The 15,168-nt window shown below is 59.0% G+C and overlaps 1 protein-coding gene across 2 annotated transcripts; it reads left to right on the forward strand.

Annotated features, from left to right (window-relative positions):
• The first annotated feature begins 2,156 nt into the window (after positions 1-2,156).
• Positions 2,157-10,903, forward strand: AK1 (adenylate kinase 1). 2 transcript variants are annotated; one of them, XM_039229740.1, is made up of 7 exons: positions 2,157-2,258; positions 5,035-5,073; positions 6,622-6,657; positions 6,817-6,980; positions 7,700-7,816; positions 10,221-10,412; positions 10,666-10,903. In XM_039229740.1, the coding sequence occupies exons 2-7, from the start codon at positions 5,067-5,069 to the stop codon at positions 10,732-10,734; spliced, it is 585 nt and encodes a 194-aa protein (XP_039085671.1). In that variant the 5' UTR covers positions 2,157-2,258; positions 5,035-5,066; the 3' UTR covers positions 10,735-10,903. The 2 variants fall into 2 exon arrangements, with proteins under 2 accessions (XP_039085671.1, XP_039085670.1); XM_039229739.1 differs by lacking the exons at positions 2,157-2,258; positions 5,035-5,073 and adding an exon at positions 6,206-6,330.
• Positions 10,904-15,168: the final 4,265 nt, after the last annotated feature.

Consider the following 15,168-nt stretch of genomic DNA (forward strand, 5'->3'; position numbering starts at 1 on the left):
TTGATTGACATCAGTTTGCTTTCCCCAAAGCTTGTGCCGGTAGAGTCAGCTGGTACCTACAGCTTTTGAGAGGGCCTTTCAAGCAACTTTGAAGGCAGAACCTCTGACCCAGCACCCATCCCTCCCACAGATGCGGAAACTAAGGTCCCAAGAAATAAGGACCTTGTCTCATGTCACAGGCGGCAGAGCTGGGCCTAGACCCAGGCCTTATTATCCTGGCTGTTGTCGCTCAGAAATCACCCACCTGAAGCAGTCTCCCTCTCTTGCTCAAACACCTTCCATGGCTCCTTAGTACCTACAAGACAAATTCTAACTTCAACTCACCACCATCTGGGGCTGCTACCTTCAAGGTCATGAGTTCAGACACTGCATGGTCCTCATCTCTGTCTTGCTACATTATCAGGCACCTACCACCATGTGCCAGTCAGTCTCCATGAATAAACACACCACTTCTACCTGTTGTGACCGAGAAAAGAGGAAGAATTGAAAAGAAACAAAAGTATTCCTTTGGGGTCTGAGAATTGCAGTTTGGGGAGCACAGATTCAGGGAGCAGCCTAAACTGTGTCCCGTTGAGGAATAAAAGCCAGGGAGGGGGTCTTTATTAGCAAATTGTAGAAGTATTAGAAGACCACACAAGCTGTTTTCCAAACATTATGACTGGAAGAGAGAATGACATTTTATTTATTTTAAAAAAATTTTTTGGGGACGCCTGGGTGGCTTAGTCAGTTAAGCATCCGACTTTCGCTTAGGTCATGATCTTGTGGTACATGGGTTCAAGCCTCGCATTGGCCTCTGTGCTGACTGCCAGCTCAGAGCCTGGAGCCTATTTCAGAGTCTGTATCTCCCTCTCTCTCTGACCCTCCCCTGCTCACGCTGTCTCTCTCTCTCTCTCTCTCCTAGAAATAAAAATATTTAAAAAACATTTTTTTTTGTTTTATTTATTTTTGAGACAGAGAGAGACAGAGCACAAGTGGGGAGGAGCAGAGAGAGAAGGGAGACACAGACTCTGAAACAGGCTCCAGGCTCTGAGCTGTGAGCACAGAGCCTGACGCGGGGCTCGAACCTACAAACCGCGTGATCATGACCTGAGCCGAAGTCGGACACTCAACCGACTGAGCCACCCAGGCGCCTTGAGAATGACATTTTAAAGTGCGTCAATGTTCTAGTACCTTACGACAGTTACTAGGAAAATAATCAGTTTTTTCTCAAGAATGAGGGTGTAGCAGTTCTGTATTCAGTCATATGCGTTTGTCTAGTTTAACAGTTCAGTGGCTCCTGTGTCAAAAGCTGGATGACGTTTTCATCCGCAAACGAGGTTTCACGTTCAGGGATTTTTCTCAGGCTCACGCTGGGGACCTCAGGCGAGCTATCTTACAGGTGTGACCCTCCCTTCCTCCGTGTTTAAGGATCCACAGACCCGGACTGAGCCCCTGCGCCTGACGCGGTGAGTGCTCATGAATGCGAGGTGTTCTTTTTATCAGGATTGGCGGTGCCCCATCTGGGTACCCACGTCCCCATTCGGCATTCTGAATGTGCCACAGTCTCGTGCTCACCTCAGGGGAGCTGCTTTGATGGGGGCGGAGCTGATATATATAATCTGCACAACTACAAGCTGGGAAATGGGTACATGGACCGTCTTTGGGGTCCTGAGAGAGTTTTAGTTCCAGACGGGTTCTTGGACCCCTTCTTACAGGGGAGGAGGAGTTCCAGGTGGGTCTCGGCCCAGGGGCCTCTGGGCAGGATCTGAGGAGGGGCAGGTAGTAGGGGGGTGGGGGGAGGAGAGGATTGTTCTAGCCAGCCAAGCCCCCGGAATCCACGCATTGGTTGCCTCCCGCGCTGGGTCTGGCCTCTCTCTGCCAACAGTTTGCTGTGGGATTTTCCACAAAGAGCCTCTTCTCTCTGGGTCTCAGTTTCCCCAGCTTCCTACAGGAAACCCGGTTGTGGCGACGTGGGCACACGGAAGGTCAGGCAGGAATGGAAAACCCTCTGCAGACTGCTACGTGCGGTGCTGCCCGGGGTTGCCCGGCCCTGGCTTCCCAACAGGGCTCACTCGGGTCCAGGGCCCCCTCCCTCCGTCCGTCCCTCCCTCCCTCCCGGCCGCTCCCCCTCCCTCCTCCCCCCCCCCTGCCCTGGCGGAGCGCTGGCTCCCGGCATGCTGCGCGCTGCCGACAGCCTTATAAATAGTCGCCTTTGCGGGCGGCCGGCGAGGACGGGCAGGGCACCACTGGCCCCGGCGCCCGCCGCACCCCTCCCCCAGGTCAGTGTGTGCCCGCGTGCATGTCTGGGCGAGCGGGGGGCGCCTCTGCGGGGAGTGGGGGAGCCGCGCGCGCGCCCCCGGGGGCGCCAGGCCGTGTGTGCGGGGCATCCTCGGGGCTCGTGCGGCTGTGTGTTTGTATCCGTGGTTACACCGTGTGCGCGTTTGCCTGCCTGTGCTTCTCTGGCTCTGCTCTGGGTATTCGTGCCACCCTGTGTGGGTGCCCATGTCGGGGGGGTGTGCGTGGCAGTCCCTTCTAGCCTCCCAGACAGTTGCCTCTTTGTCCCTGCTGGCACCCCTGGGGCTGGGGCTCCTGGTCCCTGCCCTTGGCACGTCCTGGCTGGGGCCCAGGGAAGGAGGCTGGGGCCCGACTCCCTGCCCCGGAGGACCTGGCGGGTGCAGCCTTTGTCATTGGAGGAGCTATCCTGCCACGTCGTTTGGAGCCCTGGAGGGACAGGAAGCCCCCCCCCCCCCCCCGTGATGGGTGAGGGCTCTAAGGCAGCCCTACGGCTACCTTTTCTGAGCACTGCTCAGATATCCACTCAGAATTCTCCAGCAGGAGCAGGAAAGGGCCTGAGGGGTACAGGCCCAGAGAGGGGACACCAGCTGCCCAAGGTCACACAGCTGAGCCATGAGCCCCTTGGGTCGCTGTCCCTCTGGGCCTCTGTCCCACAGGCCCCTCGGCAGACCACCCAGTCATGAGGGGAGTTGCCGCAGCCTGGATCAGGGGCCTTATAAGGTCTGGGTGCTGAGCCTGTAACCCAACTCCATCCCGGACCCCTGGCCTCTGTGAGGCCTCCTCACGACTCAAGTTATTTTGGACCAAGGAAGCGGCAGGTGCCAGCAGAGGGCCTTAGGTTACGGGGGAGAGGCAGGGCAAGGTGGGTTGGAGGCCACTCCTCAGGGTCGGTGCAGGCTCTCCCTGGCCTGGGGACCCTCCTCCTCCCTTGCCAGCTGCTACGGGGCGTTGGCAGCGCCTGCCCTTCCCTAAGCACACTCAGCAGGAAAAGGGCTATAACTCATGGCCCGCGAGCAGTGGGACGGCCAGCAAAGCTGCTGAAAGACCTACTGGGTGCCAGGCCTAAAGCAGCAGAAAATGCAGCCCCGAGTTTGACCCCAGCCAGGCTCTGGAGCAAGTCTCTACTCCGCTCCAAGCCTCAAATCCCTTCCAAGACAGCTGTGAGGTGGAGTGAGGCCCCCAGCCCTCTGCTCAGCCTGGGGCCAGGCCCTGTCCAGACGGCCGCAGTTCAGCAGAGAGGTCCGATAGTGTGTGGCGTGTGCGACGCTGGGGGGCGTTCAGAGGAGCCAGTGTGGGAGTGGAGGATGGAGTCCAGGAAGACTTCCTGAAGGAGGTGACAGCTGAACGGAGTCTTAAACAGTAGCTCCTGGTGAGAGGCATCCAGGCATCAGGTGCAACAGTAGCTGGGGCCCAGAGGTGGGATCTCCAGGCAGTTCAGGTGGTGGCTGTGAAGGCTGCGGGGGTAGGGGTGGGGGCACAGGCTACTGGGCCCTGTCAGCCACGTTAGGGGGCCCACGGTTTATCTTGGGACCCAAGGGGGCCACGCGTGGAAGGGTTTTAAGCAGGTGATTGATGTGGTCTGATGCTGATCACAGAAAATCCTGCAGGCTGCGCGGTGGGGTGTGGGGGTCGGGAGACCCATGGGATGCTGGGCGGTGGCCAGTGTCCTGCTTGGAACAGGGAAGTGGTGGTGAGGACACAGACTGGAGAGAGTTTCGAGAGCAAGAGGCTTGGGACGTGGGTGTGCAGGGTGGAGGTGGCATGTGGAGAAGACGGAGGCCTCTGGCTGGACAGTAGGGCACGGAGCTGGGGAAGTGGGTCTGTGGGGGTCGACCCTGTCCAGGGGCTGTAGGCTTATGGGGCTGGGGAGGGAGGCCGGGGCTGGCTGGGCAGAGACGGGGGTCCTGGGAACCCGAAGCCAACAGCGAGAGCGCGGAGTAAGGGGCCTGGGGTTGCGGGCAAGCCAGGCGGGAGGAGTGCTGTGTCGGGGGGTCAGAGGTCAAGGCAAGCGTGGCTGTGATGGTCGCTGGTGGCCTTGGGGCAGGCCGGGGGGGTTGGGGATTGGAGGCCAGAGGTGTGTCAGGGGTAACTGTAGGTGGAAGGGGAGGGTGAAGCAGAATGGGGTCCCCGGAGGGATTGGGGTGGACTCACATGCCGGGGGTGGGGGGGAACATAGGCTGTGGAATGCGATCCTCAGGGGGGTGAAGGGGCAGGGGCCATTGGGGGGAGTGACAGCCGGTGACAACCGTACAGGGCTGTGTCCCCATGAGCAGCTCCTACGGCTTCCTCCCCCTCAGACCTCTGTGTCCCTTTGAGCATCCTTGTCCAAACCCCACGTGGGTGGGACAGATTGCAGCTCAGGTCCCTCCTCCGGCCTCCACAAGTCTCCTCCTGCTCCCCCCTTCCCCCCCTCTGGGGGAGCATCACCAAGGTGTTGAGCAGACACCTGTTGTTTGGGACAGGCAAAGGGAGTGGCTCAGCCATAGCTGATGTCACTGTTTCCGTCCCTCAGCACTGTCCTCACCACCTGGCTCCTCTGGCGGGAAAAGTTGGACCGGAGGGGGCTGCCTTTTGTAACAGGGGGGGCAGTGGAAACACACCGAGGAAAGGTGACTTTCCCAAGGTCACCTGACTTGCGGGGGCCCTTCCCTGCACCGCTGGGAGCATCTGGGCCTGGCGCACACCGTGTGGCTGGGCCCGAGCAGAGGCAGGTGGAGGAGAGGCCCCCTCACCCGCCCCACCTGTGCTCTTGTCTTGCAGAACGCTGACTCGGCTCCCCGGACCTCAGCAGGATGGAAGGTACTGGGGCTCTTCTTTCCTGCTCGCTGCCTGGGCCTCAGTGTGCCCATCCGTTAAGGGGGTGCGCTTTCAGGAGACATCCTGGGAAGGGTTAGAGGGGGTTCTGGGGCTGCCAGAGGGGCCTGGCTGGGAGCCTCCGGCAGCCTCCTCAGGCACCTCACGGGATGTGCCAGCTCCGGGATTAATTTAGAAGCAACGAGGCCTGCTTGAGGCTCCTGAGGGCCCCACAGCTCACCTCCTACACTGGTATTTATAGAGCTGAATCCCTGCCTCTTTCTAGAAAGGGTGGGCGCTGGCAAGGGGAGGCTAGCCCTGGGGAGAGGCCCCAAGTGTGCAACTGCCAAGCCTAACACGGACAAGGCAGCGTCCAACGCCTCCGTGGGACTGAGTTTCCCCGTTGTCCAGAGGGGGTGGGTCTTGAGGATGCCTGGGGCCGCCCTGGCTGCTATGGGCTGGGACCTGGAGGGTGACATGGGGCCAGCAGAGAGCCTGGCCGGCCGCCTCCTGGCAGCCTCACTGCCCCTTCGCTGGCGTTGTGCCTCAGCCTGGGCGGCTCTTAAAGGAGCCCGCTGCTGCTGCTGCCCGAGTCGGCGGTGGCCCTGTCACCCCGTGGGCTCCGAACACCAGCTGCCACTGGGCCATGGCCTCCCCCACCTCCAAGCGGTAGCCGGCACATGGCAGGCAGTCCATTGGGGCCTACGGGATAAATTGTGCCTCAGACCCCACCTCTGGGTTTCCTGCCTCAGGACCACAGGAACCCTAGGAGCTGCCAGACCTTCCCCAGTGGGGAGGGACCCAGAGCCCAAGAGGGGTGGGGACTCCTTTCCTAAGTCCCCTAGGACACAGTGAGGGCCTTCTTTTCTCCCCTGAGAAGAGGGGAAGGCCGGGCAGCCTGGGAGGAGGGCCCGGCCTCTAGTCCTGGGTCTGGCAGCCTTGGAGCAGGCCTCAGTTTCCCTCCGTCTGGCGAGGCTGTGGTCTTGCCGAGTGCTAAGGGCCGGCGAGGCCGAGGTGGCAGCCTCAGCGCGCCTCCCTCTCTGCGCCAGGGTTCTGCGTGCCCACCGCAGCCTCTTCCCTGGCAACCGTCGCCGGGGCAACCTGTGTTGTGGTTGCCGACTCCGCGTTGGTGCCGCCCGGGGAAGGCGGGCGATGGGCAGGCCCAGGGCCTGGGAGGGGAAGGGTAGGGGACCCAGCAGGACGGGACCATGGGGGCCTTCTGCTCCAGAAACCGCCGCAATGTGGAAGACTCTAAGGCCAGAGGTGACCCGCTGCTGCCCAGGCCGCCCACAGGGAGGGGCAGCCGGGGTTGGCATCTGAGCGCCTCAGAGCTGCCTCGGCCTCCAGGCCTTTACCTCTGCCGGTCCCTTTGCCTGGAAACACCCCCTCCTCCGTGACTTCTGAAGTCTGCTCCCCGCCCCCGTCACGGCTCACTCTGGGCAGGAGCGTGAGCTGTGTCTGTCCCTCTGCCTCGGGCCGGCCCAGGCCTGAGACTCCAGGGGCGCTATTTGCCAAGCAAGTGACTGAACTCTGCTCCCCTTTTCTACCCCACAGAGAAGCTGAAGAAAACCAAGATCATCTTTGTGGTGGGTGAGTCCAAGGCAGGCGGGTGAGGCGGCGAGCAGGGAGGCTCCTGGTGGGAGCCTGGGCCCGGGGCTGCACCCCGGGTGCTGCCCCTCCTCTGCGGGGTGACCCTAGCCCTGCGGTGGCCCCATTTCCTGGGGCTTCTGAACGGGTGGGCGCTTGCAGGAGGGCCCGGCTCGGGGAAGGGCACCCAGTGTGAGAAGATTGTCCAGAAGTACGGCTACACCCACCTCTCCACCGGGGACCTCCTGCGGGCCGAGGTCAGCTCGGGCTCGGCCCGGGGCAAGAAGCTGTCGGAAATCATGGAGAAGGGGCAGCTGGTGCCACTGGTGAGTGGGCCAGGGGGGTGGGCGGGTCCTGGTGGCCCTGAGTGGGCTCCAGCCAGCAGAGCCCATGACACTCTGCCTTGACCTTCCCTGGCTCCAAACATTCCCTGGCTTTGGTCCTCATGGCCCTTGGCAGCAAATTCCTTCTAGAGCTCCCAGAGTCTCTAGGACACTGCCCTGCTGACCCCTTCAGCCTCATGCCGCCCACTCACCCTCCCCTCCCCCTGGCCCCCTCAGCTGTCCACCCTCCAGCTGCCCTGGCCTTTCTGTCCCGTCAAACTCATTACATTTCTTCCTGCCTGGAATGTTCTTTCCTCCTCAGCTTTCAGACCCTCCTGGCTCCACAGATTTGAGCTCAGACCCCCTAATGTTATAACTCCTTCTCTGCCCACTCAACCTTGTTTGGAAATTGATGAACGAGCCTCACCACACTGTGAGCTCCTTGGGGAAGGCCTGCTTTGTTCACAGTGTGGGCCCTGGACAGGAGCTGGTGGGGATGAGGGGCTCAGTCAATATTATTGAATGAATGAATGAATGAATGAATGAATGAATGAATGAATGAATGAATAGATGGATGAATGGTTTGATCAACCAGTCAAGTCTTCACATTCAAAGGGAGCTTCCTGGGGAGAGAGGCTTGTCTGGTACATCTTTCGTAGGGTGGAGGCCTAGAGGAAGGGGGAGGGGGCTTATGACCCCTTCATCTTTTCCCGTGCCCCCAGGAGACAGTGTTGGACATGCTCCGAGATGCCATGGTGGCCAAGGTCGATACCTCCAAAGGCTTCCTGATCGATGGCTACCCTCGGGAGGTACAGCAGGGAGAGGAGTTTGAACAGAGGGTAAGGTGCAACCTGGGGGGTGCATCTGAGAGCTGTGATGTGGGGTGGCCAGGTAGAAAGAGGCTGCCGTGATGGCCACACAGAGTTTGGGGCAGAGAGAGAGAGAGAGACACCGATTGTGGGGTTGGGGTGGAGAGAAGGATAAGGAGGGAAACCGGAGAAGACTTTCTGGAAGTCTTTCTAGAAGTGGAGAAGAAAAGTCTAGAAGAGGAGGAATCACAGGCTGGGGAGCTCACAAACCTGTGGTCAGCTTCCACTCAACAGGGCCGAGGCCAATCATTCTGCCTCCCTGACCTCATTTTGCAAAGGGGGTCGGACACAGGTGGAGGCTGTCTTAAGGAGCAGAATGGCGATTAGAGAGAATGCGCCCTTCAAACGCGGGGCTTGCCACCTTATAAACACAGAGTCAGAGGGGCAGGGAGTGGGAGGGGTGGGGCTGGAGGGGTGGGGTGTGGGGAGAACAGACACTATGGGACAGGGCACCCAGGATGATGTGGGAGAGGTGATTCGGGCCTCCAGTGCCAGGGAAGGGAGTCCGGTCTCCTTCCGTGGGCCACGGGGAGTCTGGCCGTGGGCTTTGAGGAGGGCGGCTCCGAGCTGCCTGAACAGAGGCCCACCAGGGAGCCAGGGTGGGGGCGCCTCTCCCAAATACACACACACAGACACCCAAGCACATGCACACGTGCGTACACATACACAGCACAAGCACACCGGCACGCCTACGGGTGCACACACATCTGGCAATGCACATGCACGCACATGCATGTACATACGTGGACTCAGCTCACTTATACACACGTGTGCACATACCCCATGTCTCCCGTGTCACAGGTCATACTAGGAAAACAGGGCTGCAAGCGAGTGTCAAGGAGGGAGAGGTCGGCAAGGGGGTGGGGTTGGACTCAAGGAGGGTTTCTTAGCAGAGGGACTCCTTCCTGCCTTGTGGGGAGCACCGGGCATCCCGACAGGCTGGGGCAGGACCAGAGCCTGGCCCCACTTCCCGAGGCTGTGAGGCTGGGCCATCATTGGGCTCCCATAGCTTTGAGCCTCATCCAGTAGTAGGAGATTGTATTTCCTGACCTTAAAGTGCCGTCAGGACCTCAGGAAAGTGCCTTCCCTGCTCTGGGCCTCGGTTGCCCTATCTCTGAAATGGAAGTGGGCTGGGCCCCCTCAGACTAGGAAGCCATGGACCCTGTGGTCAGGTGCTAGGCAGCCTCGAAGCCTTCCTGGCATGACCCACACGTACCAGCTGTGTGAGGTCACCTCCGATCTTCAGGGCCACATTTAGGAAATGAGATTACTCAATGAGACTCAGGAAATGAGACTCCTGCCTGGGGCTGCTGTGGGCGCCACTGTGGGCGGTGGGCTCGGCACCAGGGCCCAGCTCTGCCATGAGCTCCGGGGGTCCGGGCAGCTGGTCTTCTCAGATCTGGACACCAGGGGGCATCAGGGCCTCACCGAAAGAGGACAGGTCTGCCTCCTTCCCTCTTGCCCTTCCCCGGTGGATGAAATGCTTATTCCCATGACAGTGACACTGTTCAGAACCCCCCCAGAGCTCAGCAGCCCATCACCCCTCAGTCAAGTCCTTGTCCAGCCCTGCTGTGTCACATAGATGCCTCGATGTCCTTAGGGGCTCCTGGACTAGCAGGAGGGAGAGGGACAATCAGTAAATAGCCAGAGGCCGCCTGAGACGTCCTGGGTGGGGAGGTAAAGGGGACTAAAGAGTGTGCCCCCAGAGAGCTGGGGACGGCGGGGGGCGGGCTTGCATCTGGGCAGACTGCCTCCAGTGGAACGAGGTTTTAGCTCAAATCTGAAGGCCGGTGCTTGGTATTGAGGGTGAGGATTCTTTTTTTTTTTAAATATCTTTTAATGTATATTTATTATTTTCGAGAGAGAGAGACAGAGCATGAGTGGGGGAGGGGCAGAGAGAGAGGGAGACACAGAATCTGAAGCCGGCTCCAGGCTCTGAGCTAGCTGTCAGCACAGAGCCCGATGCGGGGCTCGAACCCATGAACCGTGAGATCATGACCTGAGCTGAAGTCAGCCGCTTAACCCACTGAGCCACCCAGGCGCCCCGAGGGTGAGGATTCTTGGCATGAGCGAAGGCCTGGCTTGGGAGGAGGTTGTCAAGAGCCCAGACTACAGAGAATCGGTGTGACTGAAGCAAGGAGAGCAAAGAAGTGGGAAACACAAGACGAGGAGTGTGGGAGACCCTCTCTGAGGGCACTGGGGAGCTATGGGAGAGGTTGGAGCAGAGGAGTAGTTTTAGGAAGGTCCTTTAGGCTGCCCAGAGGACAGTGTAGTCTGAGTGGGCCTCGGGTGAGGCCTCAGACGTCGGAGGATGGGGAGGGGATGGCCCCAGGGGCCAGGAATGGGGCCCCTGTGACTACCGCCCTCCCCGCAGATTGGACAGCCCACGCTGCTGCTGTATGTGGACGCAGGCCCTGAGACCATGACCCAGCGGCTCCTGAAGCGCGGAGAGACCAGCGGGCGCGTGGACGACAATGAGGAGACCATCAAGAAGCGACTAGAAACCTACTACAAGGCCACGGAACCCGTCATCGCCTTCTATGAGAAACGTGGCATCGTCCGCAAGGTGCGCCCCCTGCGGGCCGCGGGTAGCCCCAGGAATCCGGAGGTTTGCCGGGCTTGACCAAAATCCCTGTGACCTTGGGCCAGCCCTCCATTCCGGGCCTTGGTTTCCCCACTGGTTCCGCGACGGGCTGCTGTCCCCGCTGGCTGGGCTCAGAGAGCCAGGCCACGCTGCCGGGGGGAAGTGAGCCCCCGCCCCGGTGCAGCCCACGGGGCCCCTCCCCAGCATCTCTGCCCTTCCGGCGGTCTCCCTGCAGGTCAATGCCGAAGGCTCCGTGGACAGTGTCTTCTCCCAAGTCTGCACCCACCTGGACGCCCTCAAGTAGCAGCACTGGAGCCCCTTCCCCGGCTGAGCCCCGCCCCACCCCTGTGCTGACTTGAGGCTGTCCTGGCCTGAGCTCAGCGCCTCCACCCTGCCCGGCTGGAGCACAGACAGAGGAAGCCACTTTATCCTGTTTTCATGGACAGCCAGCACTAAAGGAATTTCCAAGGACATTTGGTTTTATTCCTTTTTCTTTGCTTTCACTGGAGTTGAGCCACGTGATAAGGCCTCCGGTAGCCCCTCGCCCTCCCAGTCCTCCTCAGGGCCCTCAGCCCGCCTCGGCCATGTACCAGGGGAAGGAAGACCCAGGGCCCTTCCTCACCCGGGGCATGCCGGGTCGGGGGGTCCGGGGTGACCGAGCCAGGATCCTTGCTCTCAGGGACCTGGGGTCAGGCAGAGCTGGGCCCCAGCCTGGGTTCCTCGGAACTCTTGCTGTGCGGCCTTGGCCCTGACCCCTCATGTCTCTGAGCTTGTTTGCTATACTTAACCCCACTGGGGCCCCAGACAGTGAGGCCATGGGCTGTGGGCGGCTTCCTGGGCAGCGGGGACAGCACATGTCAGCTGGCCGGGTGGGCAATGGATTGGCCTCCTATGAGTAAGAAGCTCTGAGCGTCTGAAAAGGGCATCGAGATGCAAAAGTCAGCGGTACCTCCCCGAGGAAGTGACGCGAAGCCCCGCCCGCCGGACGTCCCTGGACAGGACACAAGCTGTCCTTTCTGAGCCCATCTCCGAACCCGAGTTAGGGTCCGTGCCCCCTGCACCCCTTACCTCCCAAGGTTAGGATGAGAACACACTGAACGAGGGCACGGGCTGTCAGTCACCGGGGCCTGTGGGAGCCGAGCCCAGAGCAGCCTTGGGTGCTGGGGGGGGGGGGTGCGGGGGGCGCCCCAGACTCCCTGGGGAGAGGGAACCATCTTCCCTTTTCTGTTCTTCCACTCTGCGACCTCATCACAGAGGAAGGCTCAACTTGGTGCTCACGTGTCCTTAACACCTGTCCTGGTCCCTGTTGCCTCCCTTTAGAGCCACGAGAACCTTCCGCAGCCACACCTGGCTGGGACAAAATGCCGCTTGAGGCTGATGGTGCCCATGGTGTGTCCCCTTTTATTTATGGCAAGTGCGGCTGGTTTTCCTTCTACGTTAGTTATTTAAACTTTCCTTTAAAATAAACATATTTAAGTTATAAAAGGTGAGTCTATTGAAAGAGTAACACAAAACATCAATGTTAGCACAGGGGAGGTAGGAGAAGGCAGGCATCATGGGGGGTGAGCCTTCTGTTGGGGGGCGGGGGAGGCGGGAGGGGAGGTGGACTCTGCTGGTCTCTGTTCCTTGTGCCAGCAGGGGTGTGTGGGGCGGGGAGCCTCGATCTCTCTGTGACCTGCCCCCTCCGGCAGCAGGCACGTCCGTCCCAGCGGGCTAACACACCTGGCGCAGGGCTGCCCAGGGTGGCGTGAGCTGGGAAAACGGACCGAAGGTGAGATCACCTGACAGAAGCAAGGTCATTAGCTTTATTTTGTTGCTAATTACTGCATCATCAGTTCAGGGGTGTCCCTGCTGAATGACAGTCTAAGCTGACCCCAACCATTATGCGTGTAAAACAAAAGGCGACTTGAAAAACGACACAGAAATGTCAGAGTTCCAGTAACCACCACCCCAGTCCTTGCTACCACAGACCTTCCTTTGAGGGTTTCCTTTGTGCCTGTCTGTTCAACTTAGTTTTCCAGAGCACCGGCCACGGGGGTGTGCGGGATGGGGTGGGGGGGTGGGGGCAAGACAGAGTTCATAAGTCGCCACCTGCTGTGATGTGCCCCACCCCATCCCAGCACCAGGAGGGAACCGGAGCTTACAAAACCGAGACCAGTTTTGTTTTTAGCAGCTGAGGGCACAGGGGGGCCCCTGGTGGCAGCCGGTTCCTTGAGCTGGAGCTCTGGAGTGGGGCCTTGAAGATTCCTAGGAGCTCACTTCACCATGAGCAGGCATGGAAGGGGAGAGAGAGCAGCTCTGCAGAGTCACAGAGGCCTGTTGTATGGAAACAGGTGAGAGTGAGGTGCAGTAGCAAGAGACGAGCCCGGAGGGGCCAGATTTGCAGGGCCTTGAATGCCGACCCAAGCATCTAGTCTCTCCCCTAGGGGCAATGGGAGGCTCAGAAAGAGGACTTTTTTTTGTTTGTTGGTTTGGTTTTGGCTTTTCTGTTTGTTTTGGTTTTTTAATATTTATTTTTGAGAGGAAGAGCATGAGCAGGGGAGCGTCAGAGAGAGACACACACACAGAATTGGAAGCAGGCTCCAGGCTCCGAGCTGTCAGCCAGAACCCGATGCGGGGTTCAAGCTCACAAACCATGAGATCATGACCTGAGCTGAAATCTGATGCTCAACCGACTGAGCCACCCAGGTGCCCCATTAATGAAAAATCACAAACAAACTGAAAATTGGAGGAAATAAAACAGTGAACACCATACAGTAATTATCATTTCCCTATATTTCCTCATCACTGTTTTACTTTTACTTTTTTACTCATTTACAGTAAATTACCAATGAGAAAAACTCCACCCCTGAAGTATGACGCTAAAGAACAAGGGCATCTTCCTACCTCACCACAACTCAGAGTTTCAACAACACTAAGTTAACACTAATATCACAATAAATAATAAGCAGTCCACATGCAGTTTGCCCCAGTCATCTCCCAAATGCATCTTTGTTCAAATCAGGGTGCTACCCAGGACCACGCGCGACACTTGGCTGCGGTATCTGTCGGGTCTCTGTTAACCTGGTGGTGACACTGGCCTGTGGAGGGACCCGTTGTCCTGCTGGAAACTTCCAGATTCGCCCTTTGCTTCCTGCTGGTGTCGTCCAACTTGCTCCTTCAGCCCCTAGATTTCTTGTAAACTGGAAGTTAGTTATAAAGGCATCAGAGTTTCAGGCTCAGCCTCTGAGACAAGAACACCTAAGAGATGAGGCCCAGGAAGGACTTTAAAACCAGGGAGGAGAGGCGATGGTGAGGGCGCCTGGCTGGCTCTGTTGGTTAAGTGTCTCTTGATTTTGGCTCAGGTCATGATCTCGTGGTTCATGAGATCAAGCCCCGCGTCAGGCTCTGTGCTGACAGTGCAGAGCCTGCTTGGGATTCTCTCTCTCTCTCTCTCTCTCAAAATAAATATTAAAAAAAAAAAAAAACTCCAACCACAGGCAGCGGGCCAGAACTGCAGTGCCCCCAGGCTTCATGGGCGCGCCCATCTCCAGGGTCTGGTTAAGAAGCTGATTCTGCTCCAGCTGGTCTGGTCTGGGCAGCGAGGCTGGGCTGCAGGTCCGTGGCCCACACTTGGGTAGCTCAGGGAGAACTTGCTGAGCAGAGGCCTGGACCCTGGGGGTGGAGCGGAGGGAGAGCAGCGCTCATCTGCTAGTGTGGGTTGGGAGGTGGGCGTGGCATTGGATCCAGACCAGACACAGTGGCCAGGGTCACACTCTTCAGTCTCTAGGGGCGCTCCAGGCAACAGCTTTGTCCCAAAGTGCAGGGACATTATGGCCAGACAGAGCCTCAGGGTCTTGGAGAGAGAGTGCTCCGCGCGGGTGGTGGCCTCAGATGCCCCCCTGGACTGCGCCCCTAAGTCTTGGCCTCAAGGGCCCTAAGGGCCTGGCCGGAGGCGCGCTGAAGTGGGAGAGGAAGGAAGCGGGGAGCAGAGGAGGCCAAGGCTGCCGCCTCCCAGCCTCAAGAGGGGCCTCGAGTAAACAGGAAGGCCTGGCGGCTCCACGGTGGGGGGGCTTTGCAGGGGCGGGAGGCCAGAGCCCTACTGCACATGTGTGGCCTGTTGGGGAAGCTGACCCAGAGAGGTTGTGTGACTTGTCCCAAGCCACACAGCACAGCAGGGACACAGGGCTGGACCCTCACCTGCCTCTCCTGCTTCTTCCCTCTTCCTAGGGTTCTGGTGCAGGGTCTCCGGCCTGTGTTGCCCTCCATGGTTCATGGGGTGCTGGGTGGGCCTCAACTTCTCTTTCTATGAATTCGGAGCCCTATAACTTAGAGGTTCTAGGATCCTGACCCAGTAGGATTCTTTTGCCTCCTCGGTGGTCCTCATGGGTTTGTCAGACTTTGGGGAGTGGGTTTCATCAGAAAAGCCAACCTGTCCTTGGAGAATGACAGGGAGACTCTGAGGGACTTCTCTCTTCTGCCAGGGTCTGGCAGGACCATTGACTCTTGTGACCACCACGTACCCTTGGGGAGTCCTTCCCCCTTGTCAGAGACCCTGTCTTTGGGCTCAGAATGCTTCCAGCACCCACATCCTGATGCCTTAGAATCACAGTGTATGCACAGCCCATTCATTTACTGCATCAGTGTTTAACCAAACACCTCCCACGGGCCAGGTGCTATTTGAAGCGATGGGCATTTGGTAGCGAACAGAGCAAGGCCCTCGCCCTCATGCAACTTGTGTTCTAGAGTGGGAGACAGA

This window comes from Hyaena hyaena, unplaced genomic scaffold, assembly GCF_003009895.1.
Source record: "Hyaena hyaena isolate Hyena2069 unplaced genomic scaffold, ASM300989v1 scaffold_38, whole genome shotgun sequence".
In the NCBI taxonomy this organism is placed as follows: domain Eukaryota; kingdom Metazoa; phylum Chordata; class Mammalia; order Carnivora; family Hyaenidae; genus Hyaena; species Hyaena hyaena.

What these genes read in the sequence shown, in the direction of transcription:
- AK1 (XM_039229739.1), top strand. Translation starts at nt 6,276, where the DNA reads ATGGGGGCCTTCTGCTCCAGAAACCGCCGCAATGTGGAAGACTCTAAG. An exon ending in GGAAGACTCTAAGGCCAGAG is followed by an intron (nt 6,331 to 6,621) that starts GTGACCCGCTGC and finishes TCTACCCCACAG; the next exon opens with AGAAGCTGAAGAAAACCAAG. An exon ending in CAAGATCATCTTTGTGGTGG is followed by an intron (nt 6,658 to 6,816) that starts GTGAGTCCAAGG and finishes GGGCGCTTGCAG; the next exon opens with GAGGGCCCGGCTCGGGGAAG.